General features: G+C 42.9%; 1 protein-coding gene across 9 annotated transcripts in view; it reads left to right on the top strand.

The window, feature by feature from the left end:
* Nucleotides 1-27,247, top strand: part of LOC138755727 (1-phosphatidylinositol 4,5-bisphosphate phosphodiesterase gamma-1-like) — a 288,265-nt gene that overhangs the window by 207,973 nt on the left and 53,045 nt on the right. For 7 of the 9 annotated variants that reach the window (XM_069922211.1, XM_069922215.1, XM_069922206.1 and 4 more), the window contains exons 13-19: nt 4,329-4,497; nt 11,520-11,639; nt 16,272-16,379; nt 17,504-17,694; nt 18,977-19,177; nt 22,605-22,724; nt 23,888-24,071. In XM_069922211.1, the coding sequence (XP_069778312.1) occupies nt 4,329-4,497; nt 11,520-11,639; nt 16,272-16,379; nt 17,504-17,694; nt 18,977-19,177; nt 22,605-22,724; nt 23,888-24,071 (1,093 nt within the window). The remainder of the gene's footprint in view (nt 1-4,328; nt 4,498-11,519; nt 11,640-16,271; nt 16,380-17,503; nt 17,695-18,976; nt 19,178-22,604; nt 22,725-23,887; nt 24,072-27,247) is intronic. The other 2 variants (XM_069922207.1, XM_069922210.1) reach the window with 1 other exon arrangement.

Here is a 27,247-nt window from a genome sequence, read left to right on the forward strand (position 1 = left end):
TCGGTCTGGGGCTGCAGCTGCAGTGTGAGAGGGCCATGAAGGAGCCTGGGGGAACCTGGAATCGAAGGCTTCAAGGTGCAGGGCTGAAGCTTCCAGGGTTTGGACCACTTCCACTGTCTTGGTCAGTGCGTAGATACTATCTTCCAGCAGCTTCTGCTGGATGGCCCTCGAGCATAGCCCTCGGATGAAGGCGTCCCAGATCAGCCTTTTGACCTCCTCTGTGCCTACCCCGGGTTCAGCCAGACACAGTTGGGCCCACTCTCGCAGGTGTCCCAGGTAAGAATCAGCCATCTCCCCGGGTTGCTGAGCTCGGGTATTGAGGAGGAACCTTGCACAGACCGCATTCATAGGTGTCTGCGTGTGCCTCGATGATTGCCTTGACAGCATGCCACCAGATATCGAAGTGTGTCTGAACTTCTGAGTGGCGTGGGTTGACTTCAAGCTCCCTGTGCTCAGGTACTTTTCCATGGCAGCTGTGGGGAAAATTGTGGATAAAGGTGGATAAATCTCCCGGACCGGACAAAATATTCCCTAGGACACTCAGGGAGGCTAGTGGACAGTTAGTGGGGCCATTAACAGAGATATTTAGGATGTCACTGGCCACAGGGGTGGTACCAAAGGATTGGAGGGTGGCGCATGTGGTTCCTCTGTTTAAGAAAGGGTCCAAATGCAAACCTGGGAATTATAGGCCTGTAAGTCTGACGTCTGTGGTGGGCAAGTTGATGGAAAGTGTTCTGAGGGATGCTATTTACAAATTTTTGGAGGTACAAGGATTGATAGGGAGTAATCAGCATGGTTTTGTCAGGGGTAGATCATGCTTGACAAACCTGATTTAGTTCTTCGAGGGGGTTACAAAAAAGGTTGATGAAGGGAAAGCTGTGGATGTTGTCTATTTGGACTTTAGTAAAGCTTTTGACAAAGTTCCCCACAGGAGGTTAGGAAAAAAGGTGGAGGCATTAGGTATAATTAAGGAGGTAGTGAAATGGATTCAGCAGTGGTTGGATGGAAGGTGTCAGAGAGTAGTGGTAGAAAATTGTTTGTCCAATTGGAGGCCGGTGACTAGTGGAGTTCCTCAGGGTTCGGTCCTGGGTCCACTATTATTTGCTATATATATTAATGATCTGGATGTAGGGGTAGAGAATTGGATAAGCAAGTTTGCGGATGACACAAAGATTGGTGGTGTTGTGGACAGTGAGGTAGATTACCGTAGATTAAAAGGTGATTTAGGAAGGCTGGAGGTGTGGGCTGAGAAATGGCTGATGGAATTTAATACAGAGAAATGTGAGGTGCTGCATTTTGGAAAGGCAAATTTAAATAGGTCATATACATTGAATGGTAGACAATTGAGGAGTGCAGAGCAACAGAGGGATTTAGGAGTTATGGTAAATAGTACCCTCAAGGCTGATACTCAGGTAGATGGTGTGGTGAAGAAGGCATTTGGAATGTTGGCCTTCATAAATCGGAGTATTGAATTCAAGAGTAGGGAGGTTATGATGAAATTGTACAAGGCATTGGTGAGGCCAAATTTGGAGTACTGTGTACAGTTTTGGTCACCAAATTATAGGAAAGATATAAACAAAATAGAGAGAGTGCAGAGAAGGTTCACGAGAATGTTGACAGGATTTCAGGGTCTGAGTTACGGGGAAAGGTTGTGCAGACTGGGGCTTTTTTCTCTGGAGCGTAGAAGATTGAGAGGGGACTTGATAGAGGTGTTTAAGATTTTAAAAGGGACAGACAGAGTAAATGTGGATAGGCTTTTTCAATTAAGAAAGGGGGAGATTCAAACTAGAGGACATGGTTTAAGATTGAAGGGGGAAAATTATAAGGGGAACATGAGGGGAAATTTCTTTACGCAGAGGGTGGTGGGGATGTGGAATGAGCTTCCGGCAGACGTGGTCGAGGCGGGATCATTGGTTACATTTAAGGAAAGACTGAATCGTTACATGGATAGGAGGGGACTAGAGGGGTATGGACCGGGTGCTGGTCAGTGGGACTAGGAGGGTGGGGATTTTCTACGGCATGGACTAGTAGGGCCGAACTGGCCTGTTCTGTGCTGTAAGTGGTTATATAGTTATATGGTTAATTGTGGTGCGCTGTTAACCAGAATCAGACACACACAAGGTAAAGACTGTACAACAGGCTTTAATCCACAAAGACTACCACAGAGCTAGGCTGGCTCTAGCTGCAGTAACTCTGAGTGAGACTTCGGGAGGCCGCCACAGGCTTATATCCCAGAGGGTGATTGACACCTGACCGGGTGGGGCTTGATCCATTCAGGCCGACTGATTGACAGCCAGCCAGGTGTTGTCCAGTCCCCTTATACTCCTGCAGTTAGAGAGGTTGCCCCCTACAGTAGGCAAGTGGTGTACCACCACAATCTTATCCTTTATAAATCAAAGCATTGAGTATAGAAGTTGTGATGTTGAAGTTATTCAAGTCATTGATGAGACCACACTTAGAATATTGTGTGCATTTCTGGTCGCCCAGCAGCGAGAATTATATCAATAAGTTTGAAAGAATGTAGAGAAGATTTATTAAGATCTTTCTGGGCCTGCAGGAGTTGAGTTATTGGGAAAGATTAAACAGGTTAGGACTATTCTCCTTGGAATGAAGAAAAATGAGGGGAGACTTGATAGAGATTATGAAGGTTATAGACAGAGTAGATGTGAGTAAGATGTTTCCACTTAGATTGGGGGAGATAAATACGAGAGGTATTAGCTTTAAGCTGAAAGGTGAGAGGTATAAGGGGAACATTACGGGAATTTTTTTCACTCAGAGTGGTAGGAGTGTGGAATGAGCTGCCATCTGATGTAGTGAATGCAGATTCAATTTTGAATTTTAAAAATAAATTGGATAAATACATGGATGGGAGAGGTCTGGAGGGTTATGGAATGAGAGTAGGTCAGTGGGACTAGCAAGTTTTATTGGTTGGCACAGACCAGAAGGGTCGAATGGCCTGTTTTCTGTGCTGTAAATGTCCTATAGTTAAAATGTTCTATGGGCAACAGGCCCTTTCAGCCCATGAGCCCAAGAAGCCCAATTACACCCAATTTATCTACAATCCTGGTACGTTCTTTTGAAAAGAGAGGAAACCGGAGGAAGCCCACAAACACTTATTGCAGACAGTGCAGGATTTGAACACTAGTCATTGGCGCTGTAACAGCCGTGCGCTAACCGCTACACTAACCGTGCCTCCCTAAGTAAACCCACATTTTCTTTTATCATGTTTTCTAATCTCTTTGACTTGCCTATCCTTGCCAGCTCTTGCCCTTATCTCTTTATCCTGGCTATCTCCCTTTCCCTCTTTCAGTCCAGTTGTCAGGTCTTGACCTAAAATATTAATTGTTACTGTCTGACTGGCTGAGTTCCTCCCGCCACTTGATTTTTAGCTTTCGATTTGCATTTGGTTATTATTTCAGTTATTGCCCAGTGTGTGGGATTCAGAAATATTTTCAGAAACATGGTCTGGCATAGTTAGACAACTTCTACAAGCAGGTCAGCATAAATGATGTTTCAAAAGAAAAAAATATGTTACAGAAAAAAAACAAAAAAAAACAGATACAAAACGATACATTTTATTCCCAGTTCCCCATCGTCACCACCACTTTTGATAGGGGACAACATTTAAAGCAGTGGAAATGCTTAAAATTACGAAGTGTAATTCATCATTTTCATTTATATAGTATTGTGGCGAACTGCACCTCTCCATTATCAAACCAGCGTCCGTAGTTGTGGGCCCCCGCAGGATCAGGAGTTCTCGATGTCCGGAGGGGCACAAAGAACTCTGGGAGGCGCGTGACTTCAAAGCTCAGGTGATTGTGGTAGCTGCGCCAACTGTTATTGTTTGAAACTCCGGCGAAGATTCCGATGAACAGTTCTTCTCACAGACAACCTCTGTTGTGCTTTATTCACTGCACCACTCACTACAGTATCTTCCATTTCATCATTGTTAATCCAAGTTCCTCACCAATCAAATCATTCAAAGTCAGGGCAAAGCATTTAGCATTTGTGCACCTGTTTCCAACCTATGGAAAATGCAATGAATGATAAGTTAATGTAGTTCTTTTTGAGTGATAAATTATGGCCAGTGTGGTGGTAGAGCATTGATCTTCTGCAGCTTCAGTAAGTCATTGTCGCCTCCCTATGTCCTGGAGTGAGAATCTTTCAGAGTTTTACCTCTGTGACCAGCTGCAGAAAATATGCTTTTTTTATTAGTAGGCGAATACTGTATTTTGGTCATTTATTTCTCTTTGTTAAAAGGAGAACAATGCATCTAATCTCAGCCAACATTATATTGATTATCTCTGCTATCATGTGTCTACTTGTAGGTATCCTATAATCCTCTCCATTGAAGACCATTGCAGTGTTCTGCAGCAGCGAAATATGGCCTCTTATTTCAAGAAGGTTTTTGGGGACATGTTACTGACCAAACCTGTGGACATTAATGCAGATGAACTTCCATCACCCAATCAGTTGAAGAAAAAAATCCTGATAAAGGTAGGTGAAATACTTCCATGGTGGCAGATATACCCACTTCATACATAAATCTGTCTGCCATGTTGAATTTGAATTGTTTTAACTTCTTCAACCAATCTGCTGTTGAAACTGAGCTTTTTATGATCAGTTTATATCTTTTTATCTTTCTTTTCATATGGCCATAAATCCAGCCCCTGTGGTGCCGCACATCCTCATGGCAAACCGGCCACACTGGCTTGTATCGCCACGTGGTGGGGCAGCCATGGGGAAATGGTACCGTCAGAGGTTTCTCTCTGACTCCAGTATCCCTTCCAGCGTGCGCCCCAGGCAGCGATTATGATGTCACAATGTATCAGGTGACTGAGCTCATGCAGCCCTTAAAGGGCCGCGCTGAATTTGTATAAAAACAGTCGATAATGACCCTCAACATGGTGGCTGTGTTTCTACCACTGCTCACACTGCCACAGTGGTGACCCCGACGAGCCCAGATGTTTTCCTGGACTCAAAACACTATGGATTCAGCAGAGGTTAAGACTGTCTCCATCAAGCTTCCCTCCTTTTGGACTCACCGACCGAGAACATGGTTCGGGCAGGCGGAAGCACAATTTCAACTCCGCAACATCTCCTCAGAAGCCACGATGTTCTATCATGTCATGAGCGCTCTGGACCAAGATACGGCAGCAAGGGTGGATGACATGGGCAAGTACACTACCCACAAAGACCTACTGTTTAGAACTTTCAGGCTAACTCCCTAGCAACAGGCTTCCAGGCTCATTCACCTAGATGGGCTTGGGGACCGTAGTCCGTCGGCGCTGATGGACAAAATGCTGGCCCTGGCGGAAGACCACAAGCCTTGTTTTCTCTTCCACCAGATATTCCTGGAACAGATGCCATAGGACATCCAGCTGCTCCTCACAGATGAAGACTTCTCAAGCCCAAGGAGAAGAGCAGCCTGTGCAGATGCCCGCTGGCGCAGGAAGAGGGAGATTGAGGCAGCCCTCAGCCAGGTGGCACGACCAGAAGCTAGCCGACCACAAGCCATTCCCAAGACCAAGCCAAAGGAGGGCTAGTCGACCTGGTATTTCTCCCACCAGCGCTGGGGAGTGCAAGTCTATAAGTGCCGCCAGCCCTACGGGTTTCAGGGAAATGTCTAGGCTGTGACGGCTGGCCACACAAACAGCCTCCTTCATGTGATGGACAGATCCACTGGCCACAGATTCCTGACAGACACAGGTGCTGAGCTCAGCATCCTCCCCCCACCCCACAGCATTAGAGACTCATACCCAATCTCAAGGTCCAACCCTGCGGGCAGCCAACAGCTCCACCATCGGGACCTATGGCACCCAGATCCAGATCAGGAAGGAGTAGTTCCACTGGAGATTCATCCTAGCCTCCGTGGGCACTGCACAGATAGGGGCCGACTTCCTCAGAGCTCACGGCCTACTGGTTGACAAGAAGGGCAAAAGGCTGGTCCACACCCAAACATTCCACTCCATCTGACTGGACACAGCACAAGCCTGCAGGCCCGAAATCACCGCCATAGCCACTGCCAGGGATGAGTTCGACGAGATCCTCCACGAATTCCCCATCATCTTAGAGCCTCGGTTCAATGCTGTCCTGCCCCAGCATGGGGTCTTCCACCACATCACCACACAGGGCCCCCCCGCTGCATGCTAGACCCAGACGGCTGCTGCCTGAGAAGCTCCAACAGGCAAAGGAGGAGTTCTCCAGACTCTAGGAACTGGGAATCGTCCGGCACTCGGTCAGCACCTGGGCATTACCGCTCCATATGGTCCCAAAATCGTCTGGGGGCTGGAGACTGTGCAAGGACTACCGTCGGTTGAATGACACAACCACCCCTGACAGGTACCCTGTGCCCCACATACAGGACATCTCCGACAACTTCCACGGCTCACGGGTCTTCTTCAAAGTGAACCTAGTGCGGGGATACCATCAGATCCCAGTGCATCCTGACAACATGGGTAAGACGGCCATTATCACACCTTTTGGCCTCTTTGAGTTCCTGCATATGCCCTTCGGTTTAAAGAATGCAGCCCAAATGTTCCAGTGCCTCATGGACGCGGTTGGAAAAGACCTGGACTTTGTGTTCATTTAATTGAATGATATTCTCATTGCCAGTCGTAACCGCGATGAACACAAAACCCACCTCCGCACAATCTTTGTCCGGCTGGCGGACTTCGTCCTCAGGGTCAACGCGGCCAAATCCCAGTTTGGCAAAGAGTCCCTCCAGTTCCTGGGGCACACCATTTTGGCAGCAGGGGCTGCGCCAGTGCCGGTGAAGGTAGCGGCTGTTCAACAATTCCCTAAACCCTCCACCCTGAAAGGCCTCCAAGAGTTCATGGGGATGGTGAACCTTTGCCTTTGTTTCATCCCCGGAGCCATGCGCACTATGCGCCCATGGTTCGCGCTCATGGCCACCAAAGAAAAGACCTTATCATGATCAGAGGAGACAGACAGGGCTTTCATCGCGACAAAGGAGGCTCTAGCCAGCGCCACGCTGCTGGTGCACCCGCGGCCGGAGGTGCACACGGCTCTCTCCATGGACGCCTCAGCTACGGCAGTGGGTGGGGTTCTGGAACAGTGGCTCGATGGAAAATGGTGTCCGCTGGCCTTTTTCAGCATGCAGCTGTCCCCGCTGGAGCTCAGATACAGCCCCTTCGACCGAGAGCTCCTGGTGCTGTATTTGGCCATCTGCCATTTCTGCTACTTCCTTGAGGGCAGGCTGTTCACAGCCTTCACGGATTACAAGCCCCTCACTCAAGCACTGGTGATGGCCAAGGATCCGTGGTCTGCCAGACAGCATCGCCACCTCTCGTATGTGTCTGAGTTCACGATCGACATCCGACACAAGGCTGGCAAGGACAATGTAGTGGTGGAAGCACCCTCCCGTCCAGCCATCAACACTCTTGTGCCCGGCCTGATTACGAGTAATTGGCTCAGGCACAGAGGAACGATGCAGCGACGCAGGCCTTGCGAACTGCCATCTCGGGCCTCAAACTCAAGGATGTCTGGGTGTCCAGCAGCCCGGACACATTGCTCTGCGATGTCTCAACAGACACGCCATACCCGGTGGTCCTGCCACACTGGAGGGCGAAGATCTTCAGTCTGATCCACAATCTCGCTCACCCAGCGGTAAAGATAACTGTGCAGATGGTCGCAGAGCAGTTTGTGTGGCATGGGCTGAAGAAGGAGGTGACGGAACTGGCCAGGAACTGTACCAGGTGGCAGACTTCCAAGGTCCAGCGACACACGCAAGCCCCCATTCAGAACTTCGACCCGGCGGTTTGCAGATCCCAACACATCCATGTTGATGTCGTCGGGCCACTGCCGGTGTCCAAGGAGGCTTGTTACCTCCTCACGGTGGTGGATCGGGCCACAAGGTGGCCGGAGGACATCCCGATTAAGACGTGCATCAGGACTCTGGTCAGCCAATGGATCGCCCGTTTTGGAGTCCCGCTGCACATCACTAACGACAGAGGGGTGCAGTTCAGATCTGCCCTGCGAACTCAGATGGCGAAATTCCTGGGGGTCAAGCTCCACCACACCATAGCATACCACCCACAGTCCAATGGGTTGTGGAGAGATTCCATAGGCACCTGAAGGCATCGCTTATGGCCAGGCTCTCTGGACCAGACTGGGCAGATGAACTACTCTAGGTCCTCCTCGGGATTAGGACGGCATCCAAGGAGGACCTGCAGGCTTCAGCAGAGGAGATGGTCTATGGCACACTGCTTTCCCAGCCGGGTGAGTTTTTCGGCCCAGACCCTGACACCACGGCCACCGACAAAAACCTGCTGATGTACCTATGCTGACAACTGGCCTCCCTAGCTCCCCCACCACCGGCACGCCATAGCACCCGGCCGATTTGTTTGCGTGCGGAGGGGACCACAAGGAGCACCGCTACAGTGACCGTACGAGGGGCCATACAAAGTCTTGCACCGGTCCAGCGGAACCTTCACCCTGGACATTGGCGGGAGAGAGGATCTTTTTACGGTGGACTTATCACAGTTGGTGCAGACAGCCGCGCCCAAGTGCCGGGGCCGGCTGCCAAAGTGACAGGATGCATAGCCAGTTCTGGGGGGGGGGGGGGGGGGTGGTTGTGTGGCAGCACACATTCTCATGGTGAACCAGCCCCACTTGTATCGTCACATGGTGGGGCAGCCATGGGGAAATGGCATCGTCAGAGGTTTCTCTCTGACTCCAGCATTCCTTCCAGCGCGCACCATGGGAGGCGATTATGATGTCACAATAGACCAGGTGACTGAGCTCATGGTGTCCTTAAAGGGCCGTGCTGAATTTGTATAAAAACAGTGGTTAACAACCCTCAACATGATGGCTGTGTTTCTTCCACTGCTCACACCACCACACACCATTAATTTAAGATGAGATAAGATAACCTTTTATTGCCATTGCACAAGTACATCGAAATTGAGCCCACATCCTGAAGGTGCTCACATACATCAAACAAATAAGATATAAAAACAATTACACAATAAAACAAAACAATACAATATTTAATGTTTGGTAGTGTTCAGTTCACATATGGCTCTGGGGTAAAAACTGTTTTTCAGTCTGTTTGTCTATGATTTAATGGATCTAAACGTCTACCAGAGGGCAGCAGGTTAAATGGATGATGACCAGGGTGCTAAGGGTCTTTCAGGATTTTGGCTGCTCCACTAAGGCAGCAAGAACTGAATAAATCCTTCAAAGAGGGTAGCAAGCAGCTGATAATCTTCTGGGCCGTATTGATTACCCTCTGAAGGTCTCTCTTGCCTTCTGCCAAGCAGCTGGCAGATCACATAGGAATACAATAGGGCAGCACCCTCTCAATGGAGCAGTGTTAGAAGGACACCATCAGTTTCTCCTGCAGTTTGATTTTCCTGCGAATCCTCAGGACATGGAGTCGTTATTGTGCCTTTTTAGCTACTGCAATGGTATTGGTAGTCCAGGAGAAATCTTCAGCAAAATGCATACTTAGAAACCTGAAAACAGTGATCCTTTCCATATAGTCTACATTGATGTACAATGGGTCTGGAACTGTACTGTTCCTCCTGAAATCTATTACGTTCTTTTGTTTTTGAGGACTTCAAGACAAGATTGTTCTCTGAACACCACACTGTCACTCTTTGGACTTCATCCCTGTAGGCTGTCTCGCCTCCTCTTAAAACAATTTAGAAAAAGGAGCTTCCAGTATAAAAGCCAGTTAGTGACTCTAAACCTATATAAAACATGAACTTGTTTTCGGCTCAGGCGTTAAGTCCTATTCTAGGCATTACACTTAGGAAGCATCGTGTGTTTCAGAGTTGAGGGTGTTTCATGGATATTCTGGAGAATTTGGGTGGCTCACCTGAGAACATTAGGATTTTCATCTCATCGTTTCTGCCAAAGTTCTCTCTATTCAAGAAATGTTTCTTTAGATTAGAAAATTGCACATGACACATCAGAAAGGAGGCATTCAAAGAACTACAGATAACTAATTTAAGATTCTCTGTGACTATTTTGTTTCATTGAGGAGAGTGTGAGTGAGCAAAAAGACTATTTTGAGATTATAGAGAAAGCCATCCTAGAATTAAAAAGGAAAGGTCATGCTTTATAAAGGTTTCTGTATCCATTAAAAAGGGGAGCAAAACCAATGTTCAGATAAAGGTCTGTGAATGTTGCGTCAAATTCCAGAAAGCATTTGATAAGAAACAAATTGTGGAATCAAATTCAAATTAATGACCTGGTTAGGAAGTTTCTTGAAAACATGGAATTGAAGTCTTTTCTGGGGTCATAACTATTCAATATATTTATTTATGAATTAGAATTGGAAGCAAATGCCACATATCCAGATTTGCCTGCACCACAATTATGTGGCATTTTTTCTCAATTCACTCATGGGATGTGGATCACCTTGTCCCTTACTGCTCCAGAACAAAGGAGGCAACATTTACAGAAAAGCTAGACTTGTAGATTTATTTCCCTGGAGGATACGAGTGAAACTTGGGCTTCTAGCATTCGTTACCTGGACACCATTACTGAGAATATCTTTAATTCTAGATTTATTTAGTAGTTTTGCTTAAAATTCACAGCTGCCATGATGGATTTGAACTTGTTTTTCTGGATCGTCACTAACTACTATTTCAGTAACTTAATCAATATGCTCCCAACAGCAATATGTAATTAGTAAAGCTGTGGCTAATGGAATTCTGCAGAGCTGAATGTCAAGTCACCCAGTTTGGAACTGAAAGGAAAAGAACTGCAGACTTACTAAACCGTGATAAGCCAGACATGGTAAAAGTTTGTAGATAAAGAGACCACATGGACTGATCTTTATCATGTGTAGATTCAAGAAATTATTTAGTTAGGGTGCAGAACTCTAGATTTTATTTGTGATGTATTTGGGCATGAATGTGCAGAATAATGCTGCATTTATGTTTAGCCCTGGTTATATCACATCAAGGGTAATCTAATTGTTCTGGCATCACTCCTGAGAGAGATTTATTAACTTTGTGCTGCATCGATTTATCAGGGCAAGGCCTGTATTCCAAGGGTTAAATTAAAAGAGATTATTGAATGGAGGGTTGATTGCCTGGAGTTTGGTAATGGGATGATTTGATCCAGGTTTTCAAGCATATTGGGATAGATGGAAAGAAAGTATTTCAATTGGAGTCTTGGGGTAGAGGACATACTACAAAGATTAACACCAGTATTTTAAGAAATTGAGTTAAGAAACATTGCTGTTTAAAGCTTGGTTAATGTTTGGTCAATTGTTGAAGTTAAAATTGTTGGATTTTTAAGAACTTTAGCATGGATCAGCCACAATCTTAATAAATGATGGGACGGACGAAGGAAGTGAATTCCCTATCCCTCCTTTGTTCCGATTCAGAAGGATGCCTCGCTCATTCATTAAAATTCTTTGATTTAGAAATCAAACGTTATCATCTGCTGAGGACATAACACCATTGCACGACAAGTTGACCAAGTTGGCTTTCTGACCTACAAACTAATACTTATTTCCTTTTTTTACTTTTGGTGTAAAGCATAAGAAACTGGTGGAAGGCAACCTGTATGAAGAGGTCTCATCAGCCAGCTATTCAGAAAATGACATCAGCAACTCCATTAAAAATGGAATCCTATATTTAGAGGACCCTATTGATCATGTAAGTGCTACCCCTTTCTGGTTATCATTATCACCTGCTGGTATTATTCTGTTATTCTTCCTTGAAATCGATGCTCAGGCACTCGAAGAGGCGAGTAGCTTCGATCAGATGCGCTTTGTCAGGGCAGTAGTGCGGTTTGTACTTGGCGCAGACCTGGCAGTTTTTAGTCATTGTTCTCACTTCCTCAATATAGGTTCCAGGCTTTGATGAAATGGAAGAACCTAGTCCCTCTGGGGTGGCAGAATTTATTGTGGAGAGCCTGAAATGTGTCCATTTGGATACTGGCACATGTCCCTTGGGATAGGGTGTCTGAGGGCTTGCTAAGTTTTCCACGCCAGTATAAGATATCGTAATTATAGGTGGACAGTTTCATTCTCCAGCTGAGGATTTTATATTTCTTGACTTTTTCCTTCTGTTTATTATTGAACATGAAGGCGACCACCCGCTGATCCATGAGGAGGGTGAATCATTTGCCAGCGAGGTAGTGCAGTGCCTCCAGTGGCATATTGGCTCCACGATGGCCTGGGTCTCATTTTCGACAGAGGTATGGTGGATTTTAGGGCCTTGGAGGGTTCATGAGTAGAAGGTATCAGGTCTGCCGTTTCGTTGAGTGTTGCAGCTAGGGTGAAGTCAGACGCATTGCCCTCCACCTGGAACAGCATGGACTCAGCTAAAGCATGCATCACCGACTTGGCAATGTCTGCCAACAGGGGAAAAGATGTGGCTTTGATCGATGGGCGAGCCTTGTCCGCATAGTTGGGGATCCATTGAGCGTAGTACGAGAAGAAACCCAGGCATCTCTTCAAGGTTCTGAGGGTGTTGGGAAGGGGTAGCTCCAGTAGAGGGTGTATGCGGTCGGGGTCAGGACCAATAACGCTATTTTCAACCACACAGCAGAGAATGGCTAGCCAGGTTGTCCAGAACACACATTTCTCCTTGTTAAAAGTAAACTTTAGAAGCTTCACAGCCTGGAGAAATTTTTGAACGTTGGCATCATGGTCCTGCAGGTCATGGCCACAGATTGTCACATTATCAAGGTATGGGAAGGTGGCCTGCAGTTTATAGTTGTCTATCCTGCAGTCCATCTCCTGCTAGAAAACAGAAACCCATTAGTGAAGCCAAAGGGGACCAGGAGGAAGTGGCAGAGATGACCATCCAACTCGAATGCAATGTACAGGTGGTCCTCCAGGCGGATTGGGAGCTGGTGATATGCTGACTTCAGGTCAATCACGGAGAATACCCGATATTGTGCAATCTGATTAATCATATCAGATATGCGGGGAAGGGGGTACACATTGAGCTGCGTGTAACGGTTGATAGTCTGGCTATAATCTATAACCATTCTATTTTCCCCATTCTTTACTAGGACAACCTTGGCCCCTCTAGGGGCTATTGCTGGCCTCGGTGACGCCTTTGCCTAACAAACACTAAACCTCTGACTTGATGAATGCTTTGTCTATTGTGCAGTATTGCCTGCTCCTGGTGGCCACTGGCTTGCAATAAGGAGTGAGATTTTCAAACAGGAGTGGAGGGGTGACATTGAGGGTCTAGAGCCCACACAGCAGAGGATCGTCTAGATAGTGTTCATTGTAAATGATGAGGAGGGGTTGGGGCCCGTCGAACTCCAATGCAATACTCTTTGGGAGTATTGGAGCTCCAGCCCCCCAGCAGCGTGGGGGGGGTGGGGAAGAGCTGTGGCATGATGAGAAGCCTGAAGTGTTTGTAAACTGTGCCTCCAATGGTAAAAGTCACTACACAAGACTCATGGACGTCTGCCATATGGGATTTAGATGCGAATGATATGGTTGACTTGCTGCACTTCGAGGGATAGGCACAGCGGTATCAGGATGGATAAATCTTTCTGTACTCCCACTGTCAAACAAACAGTTTGTAATGTGCCATTTACCTGGATGTCCATCATGGACCTGGCAAGTTTGTGTGGTTTCTCTTGGTTCAGGGTGATAGAGATCAGTAGAGACTCTCTGTCTGAGTCTGATGAGGGCCTGAGTTCCCAAGATTGCTACCTTCACTGTTTCCCCACAGAGCTGCAGGCCCGAGAAAATGGCACTGGCCATGCAGTCCAAATGGCGACTCCCATGACTCTCACATGGCATCGCTGGTCCACAGAGGAGATGGTGCCAATTGCGCTGTCTGGGACGGCTATCTGCGCATGGCGCTGCTAGGTTTCTCGAGCGGTTTAGACTGGCAGACTTTTGCTTAATGTCCTCTTTCTTGCATCTAGCACAGGGCTCTCCTTGGCAGGGCAGTGTTTCCTTGGGTGCTTGCTCTTCCTGCAGAAGTAGCATTTGGGGCAATCACCCGCCATGGTGGCCAAAGTCAGATCACTTAAAGAGTGCAATGATCCCTGTGACTAGTCACTCGTGGCATAGGACAATCCCCCATCCCAAGACAGCGGTGCCCTTGGCAGCCAAGAGGCTGCCGAGTAGTCATCTGAGTTTTGGAGGGCCCCCTCTAGCATCTGAGTTAATTCAACTGCCACCTGCAGGTTTAGTACCTGTTGTTCCAGGAGTCACTGTCTAACGTATCCGGAGCTGATGCCGACCACCTAGACATCCCGGATGCGGTACTCTGTATTTTGGGTGGCCGACACAGCTTTGCAATTGCATGTCCTGCAGAGAGCCTGGAGGGCCCTTAGGTACTCGCCACTCGATTCACCAGGTCACTGCTTCCTGATGGCCAGGAGTTGCCTTATGTAGGCCTCGTTCACCTTTCTGTGATACTGGACCTTCAGTATACCCATGGCCTCCACATACGATTTGGCATCGTTGATCAACGGGAAAACCAGGAGTCTGACTCGTGAGAAGAGATGGTTCAATCTGTCCTCATCTGTGTCAACAACGTTTGCGGTTGCCATCGGAAGTCCTCAAAGCAGCGTAGCCAGAGTCGAACATGTTCGCGCATCAGATGATTGAGGGTCTATTTTGAGTCTCTCTGATTTCAGATATTGCTCAATTTTCTTGAATAAAAGTCAATAAATTTGATGCACTATCAATTACCACAAAACACTGGGGTTGTGAAACTGATAGGCTTTTATTGACTATAGACTGGAGCAACAACCAACCTCATTGACTCAAAGCAGGGTAAATGTGGAGCATGCAAAGGGGTTATGGGTGCGTTCTGTCTAGGGAGGCGTGTCCAGCCGGCAATAGCCAATCACAGTATAACAGTGGTTTACCTCAAGTGAGTTACCAAAATCCCCTCAAAACTAATCAACAAACACCAAGACTTGGGTCTCAATACTCCACTGTGTAATTGGATTTTGGATTTCCTCACCTCCAGATCACAATCAGTGTGGGTTGGTAAGAACATTTCCCTGCAATCTCTATCAGTACCAGAGCACTATTGGGCTGGATTCTTAGTCCGCTGCTCTACACGCTTTACACCTATGATTGTAAGGCTCGGTATGACAACAACACCATCTACAAATTTGCTGTCTATTCCGTAGTAGTGGGTTGTATAAAAGGGGGCATTGAGTCAGCATACAGGAGGGAGATTGAAAACTTGACTCAATGGTGTACTAACAACAATCTCTCACTCGATGTCACCAAAACCAAGGAGATGTTTGTGGACTTTAGAAGATGAAAAGCAGAGGTGTATGATCCAGTGATCATTGGGGGATCAGAGTGGAAGCAGTGCCTCTACTTCTTTAGGAGTTTGAGGAGATTCGGTATAACATTAAAAATCTTGGCAAATGTCTATAGATGTTTAATGGGAAATGTGCTGATCGATTGCATCACGACCTGGTATGGGGGCATCAATATCTCTGAATGGAAAGTCCTGCAAAAGGTAGTGGACACAGCCCAGTACATTACAGGTGAAACTTTCCCAACCATCGAGAAAATCTACATGGAATGCTGTTGTTGGAGAGCAGCAGTAATCTTCAAGTATCCACACCACCCAGGACACACTCTGTTCTCACTGCTGTCGGAAGGGAAAAGGTGTAGGTGCCACAAGACTTATTCTACCAAGTTTAAGAACAGTTCCTTTCCCTCTACAATCAAAATCCGAAACAACAAACTCAAAGACTTATTTAAAGATTCTTACATTGCACATTACTTATTGTAGAATATTTATTTGCAGTATTGCACAGTCAGTTTGTATGCACTCCTTTGTTTATATTTCTCTCTCTTGTATACACATCTTTTTCTTGGGTACAGTTTTTTGCACTACCATTTGAAGGAACTCTGCCTTGCCCGCAGGATAAAGAATTTCAAGGTTATAAGTAATGTCATGTATGTACTCTGACAATAAGTCTGAAATTTGATATTGCTCCATTTCCTGCAAATTCTATCAAGAAGAATCTTAAATGCTTGTCTTTCACATCTCCTTTAAATTTTCATCTACCCAACATTCGCCCCCCCCTCCCCCCCCCCACATCTCACCTGAAATGCATTTCCACTAGTATTTCACATTTTTACTTGCAACAAAGATTCTGATTGTCTACCCTATCAATTCTTCTCATAATTTTATAAACTATTCTTGGAACTTTCCTATAACAACCAGAAATATAGAAGTGCCTCACCATTTTAAGGGTATAAACTCCCTAAGCATGAATTGGGAGATGAAAGTCAGAGTTGTGATTTGACAAAAACACATGTTGATTCGTTGCAGAATTGGAGTCCTCATTACTTTGTCCTGACCAGTAATAAGATCTATTACTCTGAGGAAACATCCAGGTATCAGAACAATGAGGATGAAGAGGAAGAAGAACAGAAAGAGGTATGTTACCAGTTTTTATTTAATCCTTTTTTTTTAAGGCACTTGGTTGGAGCTATATTGGTATGCATAAGCTTTTGCCTTTGCAGTCACGCTTGAGGTTATGAGGTGAAGTGAGTTGTGATTGATTTCTTGTCATTGGAGAACCATCCAAAACCGCCTTGCTATTGCGCTCATTATTGATAGTCCCGGCTTTATCCTGCCACATACACATACTGAGGCTACCCAAGTCCACTTGTAGACATTGATCATCCAAAATCACCTGTCACTAATAAGGACAGAGACGTAGCTGGAATGTTCCTCCTTTTTCTCTCTGGTATCACATCGCACACATAGAATGATCAAGTGAATGGCATGATGAAATTTTAAAAACAGTATTAATTTACTGAGGTTAATTGTGGGAGTTAGAGGAGGATCATTTACAGGAGAATGATCGGGTACAAATCCAATTTAAGGGTGTCCCAAGGATGCCATTAGCCTGAAGAGTAAAACATAACCAGTCATTTTAATAGTTGATCTGCAAGCTTTTTCCTCAGCTTATGATCTCCATGATTAATGGAGTTGCATCATTTTCCAAGTTGCTGGCCGACACTTCTTTGGGAAATAGAATAATAATAATGATTATATAATTTTCGACCAAATCCATGAAGACTGTAGAATATAATTAGTAGTCAGGTCCAATGCCAAGGTTTATTGTTTAATCTTTGGCTCAATATAATTAAATTTATGTACCATATTATACCTGATACAGTGGGAAGGGTTCTTCATCAAGCAGTTTAACAGGTTAACTCTAATTATATGGAATTAAGTTTCTAAACAGATTTGGAAGTTTGTGATCTTTGGCAATAAGCAAAAATGCTTAAGGCAAGCGTGAAAAAATGTCCCCACTCACCATTTTGACTGAAGAAGCCCCATTTAAATATAATTGGTTGTTAAAATAATTGGACCTAGCTTCTTTTCCCCTTACTGTGGTTTGTGAAGATTCACTCCATCATTTTGGACATCATTTCAGAGAATACTCTTAAATAAGATAATAGCTGATGTTGTAAATCTCCACAAAAAGTTAGTGAACTGTTGTTGATTTTCATATATTCAGCCCTGATATCAGTTTGGTCTGTGGCTCTCAGCAGGAATTCAACAACAATGACTTGCACTTCAGTGAAAAGTGGTTTCATGGAAAACTTGGTGGAGGACGAGACGGTCGTCAAATAGCAGAGAAGCTCCTCCATGAGTACTGCACTGAGACTGGGGGAAAAGATGGCACCTTCCTTGTGCGGGAGAGCGAAACATTTGTGGGAGACTATACCCTCTCTTTCTGGTAGGTAGCAAGTAAATATGCAGTTAAATAAAATTCAATTAATATTATTAATAGAGACCAATTCTGATGGACTGTGTCTGATCTTTGGCTTCCTAAATCTTACAATTAACCACAATGCCTCACACTTGTCTGGATTAAATTCCACTTTGGGAGATCAAATGTAAAGGAAATCTTTGGACCATTGATGTACAGAGGGATCTTATGATGCAAGCCCGTAATTCCCTTAAAAGTGATAACACAAGTTGATAGAAAAAGGTGTACAGCATGTTGCTTTCATCAGTCAAAGCATTGAGTCTGAAAGTTTAAATGGGGATGTGCAAGGCATGTGTTTTACTTTCCATGGATCCAACTTGCTCTTTGAGTTGCTTTTCCAGTTAGAGGATATTGGAATTATAGAAATGTAAGGTATTCAACAAGAGGGATAAAAGCAAGATTGAGATCTGTGCTTTTCCTTTGTGGAAGAGGAGACATGAAATTTTCATTGAGGGAGAAAAGTCATTAAGTTTTCAAAAGGAAAAAGGGTTTTCTTGAAATATAATCTTCCCCCTTTTTTATTTGAAGACTTTATTTATCATTTGCATCAATACAGAACATTAATTCAATGAAATAATAGCTTGCCACAAACAATACAAAATGATACAATAAATTGTTTCTATTTTCTCCCCCACCCCCCAAAAGAAAGAAGAAAGATAGAAAGAAGGAAAGAGAACCTAAATCTATATATTTAATATTATTAGCATATACTGTATTTATTGACTATTTTTCATAATTATCAGCTGAGAGGAGTGGGTAAGGAGGAGGATGTGGATGGACTTTTGTTTACAAAATCCATATACGGCTCCCAAATTTTATAAAAGCTCTCAATCTGATTTCTTTGACTGAGAGTAATTTTTCCTAAAGATATACAATTTTGCATTTCAATTTGCCATCTATCTATTTTTACGATTCTCCATTTTCCACGTTATTGTCGCTATTGCTGTACTCAAAAATATTTCTTAATCTTCCTCCTTTTTATGGAATTGTGCCTAACCAGCATTTTATAGATACTAGCTAGCATGGTTGAAATGAAGAGCATCAAACAGGAAGAATCTATTAGCAGACCTCAACTCCTTTCTCCCATAGTGCATGTTAAAGAGTGATCTTTGGTTAATGTTTGATTCTTAACAGAAACGTTAGTGAGGAATATTCCCAAAGCATTGATATTCCTGGATGTATGAAAAGACTTTGCTGCCTTCAATAATCAACTGACTTCCCATCTAACTTGTGTTTTCCATTTATACAGGAGATCAGGACGGGTTCAACATTGCCGTATTCATTCACGACAAGAAGCTGGCACGACAAAGTTCTACCTGACTGACAACTTGGTCTTTGATAGTCTATATACTCTGATCAGTCATTACCGGGAGGTTCCATTGCGTTGTAATGAATTTGAAATGAGACTGACTGACCCAGTGCCACAGCCAAATGCACATGAAAGTAAAGAGTGAGTATTGTCTCGAGTATGTCTAGCTGTTTAAATTGAGAAAGTGAAGCCACTTTGCTGGAAGGCTTTTATGCTTGTTGATTGGGAAGCTCACAATACTTTTTTTTTCGAAATTTATTTATAGTATCTCCATACATTCATTTCAAATTGACTTAGTATAATATTACATAATAGATACTAAATAATTTTCAAATTTTCACCCCCCCCCCCCACCTCCCCTAACCCCTTAGGAAACCACCTTGTGGTGGTTAATTCCCAAAAACCCAAGTGGCCTATGACTTTCGGGAGCAGAAGTACCACCCCCTACCCTCTCCCCCACCCCCAGGCAGACAAAATACACGTATAAACCGAAAAATCATCATTTCTTATATCCATAAAACCCCGGTCCATCAATTTAACCAATCTTATTCATAAACTCTTTTTTTTTGAAAATCCAAACTTGATATTAAATTCTGCACCCTTTCCACCCTCCCAACACTGAGTTAAACATTGTTTACAATCAATAAAAGTTTTTTTTAAATTTTTTTTTCAAGTCTTCCTGAATTTCATCCACTGAATTAAAACACCTCTGAACATCCCAGTTCAACACCAAATCTTCCATTCTTCTCAGTCTCAAGTTGAATTTGTAGCTTACTTTCAAAAAAAGTTTTTTTCAAATCTTTTAAAATTTTCTTGAACATAATTCCTTCGGTCTTGATCTTCTAAAGCATCAATGTTATTCATAAGTTCTTTCTTCTGTGTTTCCCAATTTAATACCAAATTTTCCACTTTGTCAATCTTCTCAATGTTAAGTTGAAATTATTATTTATTTTCAAGAAAAACTTATTCAAAATGTTTAACTCTTCTTGGACATTGCTCCTTCGACTTTAATTTTATAAATCATCAATCTTGTTCATAGTTTCTTTCTACTGAATTTCCAAATTTAATAATAAAGTTTCCGTTGTTTCCAATTTTCTCAATATTAAACTGATCTTGTTGTTTAGTTTAAAAAAAACCTTTTCAAAACTATTAAAATCTGTTTGCAATGTATGCATACTCACAGATAATAAATTCACTCTTCCAATATTCCATCCAAAAAAAATCACTGATAAACCTTATTGCAGGTCAAAGAGTCCATATATATGTTTATCTTCAGAAAATATTTCAAATATTTCAAATCAACATTCGTCGCCATCTTTCAAAAAGGAATCTGAAATCAACTTTAATAAGTTCTGTTCTTGAGAAAATTCCAGCACCAACTCTGGCTCTGTCTGGGCAAATAGGTCAAATTTCTTCCAAAGTCAAAGAATGTAATTTTGTTCTGTATTTATAGATAATAAATTCATCCTTCCGATATGCCATCCAAAAAAAAATCACTAATAAACTTTAATGTTATCTGGATTTTTAAAACTCACGGGCAACCAATGCCAATTACTGCCAATTACTGCAATTTATCCCCCGAAGCTCACAATACTTCATAGGATTCCTTTCTTAGTGCTTTGCTGCTTTTCCTTCCATTTGTTGATGAAGAAATCTAATTAAGGTTCACAATGTGAGACAGTTTCAAGGCTGGATAGTATAAGAGAAATCATGAGTTAATCGTGTTTCAGTAACACAAAGCTTGGAGTGTAATTGTTTTTAATTGCTCTCATCATGGAGAAATTGCCACGGTGAATATTTATTGGCTATTTACTGTTGCCCTTGGAAATGTGATGGTGGGTCTTCTTCACGAAATGCAGAAAATACTTGTGGTGAGGTACTCCTTCAATGCCCTTAAGTAAGTCATACCCTGATGTTGACCCAAAAACAGAAGGATCAGTGATGTGTGTCCTAAGTTGAGGTGTCGTGCGACTTGGAGAAGAGCTTGATGATCTTGAAATATCCACACATCTGTTGCCTTCTGAACGTTGAATGACCAGCAATGCAGAAGGCTACAGAAAGTGACCGATCTAACCAAATCCCTCACAGGCACCAACTTCTCATCCCTTGAAGGCCTCTACATGAGGTACTACCTCAATATTGCAGCCAAAATCATAAAAGCTCCCCATCAGCTTGGTGATGACCTCTTCCCGGCTGCTGCCTTCAAGTAGAAGATGTAGGTCCATCCATCTATTATCAACCTCATGAACTACCCTAACCATAACACTACTTCAAAACCAACAAATGTCTTTCTGCACCATTGAAACAGCATTTATTTTGCACAACTGCCTCTGTGGCTATTTAGCCATCCTTCTACATTTTCATCTTTTTCTCTGCTGTGATGTGTTGAGTTAATTTAATTCATACTTATTATAAGACTATAAGACATTGGAGCAGAAAAAGGCTAGCCAATACATCGAGTCTGCTTGCCATTTAATCATTAGCTGATTCATTTTCCCACTGACTGGCCTTTGATTCCCTGGCTAATCAACAATCCATCAATCTCTGCCTTAAAAACACCCAATAACCTGACCTCCACTACTGCCTGTGGCTACAAATTCTACAGATTTACCACCCTCTTGCTGAAATTACTATATATCTCTATTCTAAGCAGACACCCTTCAATCCTGAACTTGTGCCCTCTTGTCCTCAATTCCCCACCACACTTCTTTTGTTAGTATATTTCACATACTGGTGTAGTTGCAGCAAGTTAAAATCTCATTGTTTCTGTATATTGTACTTGTGTATGTGACAATAAACTCTCATCATCTTCACATTAATATCAGAATCAGGATTTATTGTCATGAACAAGTCATGAAATTCAGTTCTTAGTGGAAATATTCATATTATAACCATCTTATATCATTACTATAAAAATTAAAATAATTGTGCACGAAAAGTAAGGCAGTGCCTTTGGTTCATTGATTATTCAACAACCTGATGGCCGCGGGGAAGAGGCTGCCCTTGTGCCATTGAGTGCAAATCATTAGGCTCCTGTATCTTTTTCTAATTGTTGCAGAGTGAAGAAGGCATGGCCTGGGTGGTGGGGGTCTTTGAGGATAGAGGCTGCTTTTTTAAGATACAGCCTCATGTTGATGTCCTCAATGAAGTGAAGTCTGGTGCCTGTGATGTTGCAGGCCAAGTTAACAACCCTCTGCAGTTTATTCTTGTCCTGAGAGTTGGCGCCTCCATATCAGGCAGCGATGCAACCAGCCAGAATGCTCCCCACCGTACACCTGTAGAAATTTATGAGAGTCTTCGGTGACATACCAAATCTCCTCCGATACCTCACAAAGTATAGCCGCTGGCGAGACTTCTTTGTGATTGCATCAACATGAAGGCTCCAGACAGATACTCAGAGATGTTGACACCCAGGAATTTGAAGTGATATTAACAGAGAGACAATAAATCTCAAAGAATAGAAATAAAACTACAGGACACAGTGTGTGAAAGTGAGGGACTGCTTAGTGATTGAGAAAAGAATGCTTTGTGATATGGGGAAACAGTTAAAAAAAAGTTGTTCCACCAGGTGGTACCATGCCAATTTGACTCGGCTACAGGCAGAGCACATGTTAATGAGAGTCCCACGGGATGGAGCCTTCTTGGTCCGAATGAGGAATGAGCCCAACTCTTATGCCATATCCTTCCGGTGAGTAATCCCGTGAATTTTGTGCCTGAATTAATATCTTAATAAACTGCACAGATTGTACATCAAAGCCTCACGGAGATAAAATGGACAATAATTCAGTTGGTGTACAGAGTTCTGGCATGAAGTGACCATAAATGTAAGCAGCAGATAAAATTTTGTGTCATTTTGAGGGATGGTACAAGATACTTACTTTTGGGTTCAAAATCTATGCTGGAAAAGAAGGATAAAAGTTCTGAGACCCAAGAGACAACAGATGTTGGAATCTGGAGCCAAATACAATGTGCTGGAGGAAGTCAGCAAGTCGAGCAGCATGGTTGGAACCCTTCTTAAAGGATTCTGACCCAAAATGTCAACAATCTTTTTACTCTCAATTCTGCTGCTTGACTCTCTGAGATCCTCCAGAGGATAAAAAATCTCACCTCTTTGCTGATATGAATTAACATCAACATGGAAAAGTGAAGCCCAAAGCCAAATTAGGAGCCACAACAGTCACATTTATGGAAGTCAGAGCATGATTGATTGATCAATCCAGAATTTCCTATGCATAGCTCACTACCTGCACACACCTACTGTTACATGTGATCTTACCTCGAGCAGTTTCTCATATGAACACTTCTTCAAGGAAGCAGCTCCAAATTGATCAATCAGGCCTTTCCAATTATAAATCCCTAAGATATAAATGGGATTTATATTAAATGGAGCATGTGCCTGTTCACACCAACTAGGCAAATTTCTGACTGTAAGCATTGGGACACTATAGATGTTTGTGCTTTACCATTGGGCTGTCTGGTGTCAGAGTACAATGAATATAGCAGTAAGAGTCAAGTCCACTGATTTTTAATACTTCTGCATTAATCCACATTGTATTTGAATCCTGAACTTCTGCACAGACATGAAGTTAAACAGCTTTTGTGAAATTTCAAGCCATTATATTATCCCAAATTAGTGTCATGGTTCCAACACTAACCTCCCACATCTTGAGCAGAAAATTCACAGAATTTAAACATTTAGAATCATTCAGAAATATTTTGTATCTTAATCCAGTGAATCACGAAATCTTTTGAAAACTTTGTTTTCTTGTCCTTAGTCACTCAAGTGCAAATGATGTACCTCATCAATGAAGCTGGTTTTCAAGCTGTTTCAACCTTGTTTGTAATTTCCAGGGCGGAGGGGAAAATTAAGCACTGCCGCATTCAGCAGGAGGGACGGCTTTTCATGCTGGGCAGCTCAGCAGAATTTGAGAGCCTGGTGGACTTAGTGAATTATTATGAAAAACACTCTCTATACCGGAAAATGAAACTGCGGTATCCAATCAACGAGGAAACACTGGAGAAAATGGGCACAACAGTAAGTGGGGAAAGTGAAGAATTTTTCCTTTACTTTTCTTATTTTTCTTGCTATCTTGTTTTCCTGCATTTGCTTAGCATTGGATTTCATATTTTTTATATTAATCTCCTACTTGAAGAGCAGGACAAACAAGGCAGATAGTTAACTATTGATTAGAACAGCATTCATGGTGCAATAACATTAATCCATTTGTTATACCTTGTCCTGTGTACAGTATAACACACACACTCATATATAAACTTATAAATACAGACTCAAAGCAGCCAAGGATAGACAATAAAATAAAAGTGATTCCGGCAGGAAGCTGGGAGCAGATTACATTTACGGTTCAGGTTCAAAGTTCAAAGTTCAGATTTGTCAGAGTACACATATGACATCACATACAACCCTGAGGTTCTTTTTCTTGTGGGCCAGGCAGAATTTCTACTTATAGGTGGTACAACAATTGCATTCATGAAAAGATATGTATATGAAAAGAGAGAAATGTAAGCAAAGAAAGAAATCCAAGCCAACTGTACAAAACAGAAAATAGATATTCAATAATACATAATCTAAAAGTAAGAGTCCTTACATGTAGCCCTGACTGAGCCTGTTCCCTAGGAGTCCGATGGTGGAGTTTTTCAATCTTGTGTTCCTAAGAGCATTTGGACATACCAGAGTGGTTATGGGTGAGGGTGTGATGTATTGAATATAACTATTGTCCTCTAAAGATGATACTTCATCAGTGGAGTCAGAAGTTTTTTTTCATAAATTCAGACAGATTTTAACTCTCCATGGAGAACTATGGAAAAAGGTCAATAGTTTGATTACTTAATAAATAATATGAGAACTAATAGCTGTGTGGGTTTCCTGCAAGGCAATTTTGTACCCTATTTTCTTTCTGCTTGTTGTTGCATTTCTGAAGGAGACCAGTTGCAAGGGACGATAACGAGTGTACATCTTTGTTGAACCAATAAAATTGAGAATGGTGAGGGAGGACTGAGTAAGCATTTCAGTTCCATAAAGATTCTATGGCATTCTTTTGGAAATAACAAAGATTTCTCCCGAGATCTTGGCCAACATTCCTTTCTTAACCAAGATAACTATAAAATAAATTAACTACAGAATCTGTTAAACACAGATTGCCTCCTGTGTTTGTCAAATGATAAAAATGATTACACTTCAAAAGTATCTCTGGCACCTCAGCTTATCAAGTTAATTTAGACCAGCTGAGTAATTAGGCAAATATATGACATTAGAACATTGATAAATGCAAAGATTTCTATTTCAATAGGATAGAAGACATTATTATTGAATTGGTAATAGGTTGGAAAATTATGATGACAAAGGCCATCTGGTTGCAGAATTTTGTTGGTATAAGAAGAATCTCGAATCTCTCCACAAATTTGTCTGCTAAAAATATTTTTTCCTTAAAATCCTCCTCCTTGTCAAAAGCTTTGGTCATTTGCTAGAATATCTCAAAAAGGCCATTCAATATTTTATACTTACTGTGAACTAGATTAGATTATTTTTACAATGTTAACATTGTTGGATAAATAAAAATAATTGTACACCATACCTTCAACTGACTCAGAGATAACTTTTGTTTCCAGCCCCTTGGCAAAAATGAAATATGCCCAAAAGATTGCTTTGGTTCTCAGTATTTATCCACAAAGTTACTCTTGTATTATGTTCCTGTCAAGCAAACAGCACTAATCCAAAATGGAAAAAAAATAAAAAAGAGAAATCCCATACCCCAGTGGCTTCACCATAGTCCCCCTGCTAAATAGCAGGAGAATTTTTCAAGGGTAATGTTCATTTTGGAATTAAACAAAATGGAAAGTTGAAACCCAAATGAACTGCGTTTGCTGGAAATCTAAAATAATCAGAACTTTTTAAGAGAGAAACTTTCTTAGTTCTGATGAAGGGTCGCAGACATAAACATTAAAACTTGCTCTTTCCACAGATGTTAGCTGACCCAGTGAGTTAAATTTTAAATTTAAATTTAGACATACAACACAGTAACAGGCCATTTTGGCCCAGGACCCTGTGCTGCCCAATTGACACTCAATCACTGGTACATTTTGAACAGTGGGAGGAACCCAGAACCCCTGGGGAAAACGTACAAATTCCTTACAGACTGCGTGGGATTCGAAACCTGGTCGCGATGGCTGGCTCTATAACAGCATTGCATTGTCCACTACGCTAACCGTGCTGCCTTCCCAGCATTCCCAGCATTTTTTGTTTTAACCCAAGCTAATATATGTTTGCTCTGCAAGGTGGAGTAAACTGGGGGAAATGTTCTTTTGCAACACTGAAAGATGCAGGCACCATCCCAGCCACTGTTCCTTCATCACTTCTCACTTTGCCTTTATTTCTTTCAAGAGTTATAAGCCCAGAGGACCCCAAAACCCAGCAGTAATAGATATTCACCAAGACAAATGGTTACTTAAACAAAAGTTGCTTTTCATTATCTTTAAACATGAAAACAGGATCACACTTTAACTTACCACTTTTAACTTAACTAACCTAACTTAACCCCCTTCTAATTCTAAGTGCACATGTATGTAATGTGTGTGTAAGTTCAGAAAAATTCTTTGATTCACAGTCCAATCTCACTTCTCATTCCTCCAAGTTTACTGGTTACAGACAATTCTTATACAGTGCACACAATTTAACATTTATGAAGTTCACCAGGCTTTGGTGCTTGAAAGGTAAATGCTTACACCTCAGGAAGGTTCTTGTCGGTTTTCAGAGAAAGATTTCTTGTTCACTGGACACCCACAGCTGATTCCTTGTAACCAGCCACTTCAGTGTCTTGCCGAAGAAACTTTCCCCCTCAGGATTCTCCAGATATAACCTTTTTCTTTCAGGTCACCAGAGTTCCTTTTTGTTTCTCTTATTGCAAGTGAAACATTAGGCAACCAGTCTTCTCTTCTTGCATGAGCCGCAAGGACTTTGACCAGGCCAAACTAAGCAGTCACAACCATCTTCCAAATGGGGTTTCCACAAGCTTGCCAGCTTGTCCTATTCCAGTCCCAACTGCTGCTGCTGACTGTAAAACTGCAGAACTGATATCCCTCTCTCTCTCTCTCTCTCTCTCTCTCTCTCTCTCTCTCTCAGAGAGAAAACCTGTTTTCCTCTCTTTGCTTGCTAAACCACATGATCCTCTTAGAACAGCAAGTTCCACTCCAGAC

Source organism: Narcine bancroftii, chromosome 2, assembly GCF_036971445.1.
Source record: "Narcine bancroftii isolate sNarBan1 chromosome 2, sNarBan1.hap1, whole genome shotgun sequence".
NCBI lineage: Eukaryota > Metazoa > Chordata > Chondrichthyes > Torpediniformes > Narcinidae > Narcine > Narcine bancroftii.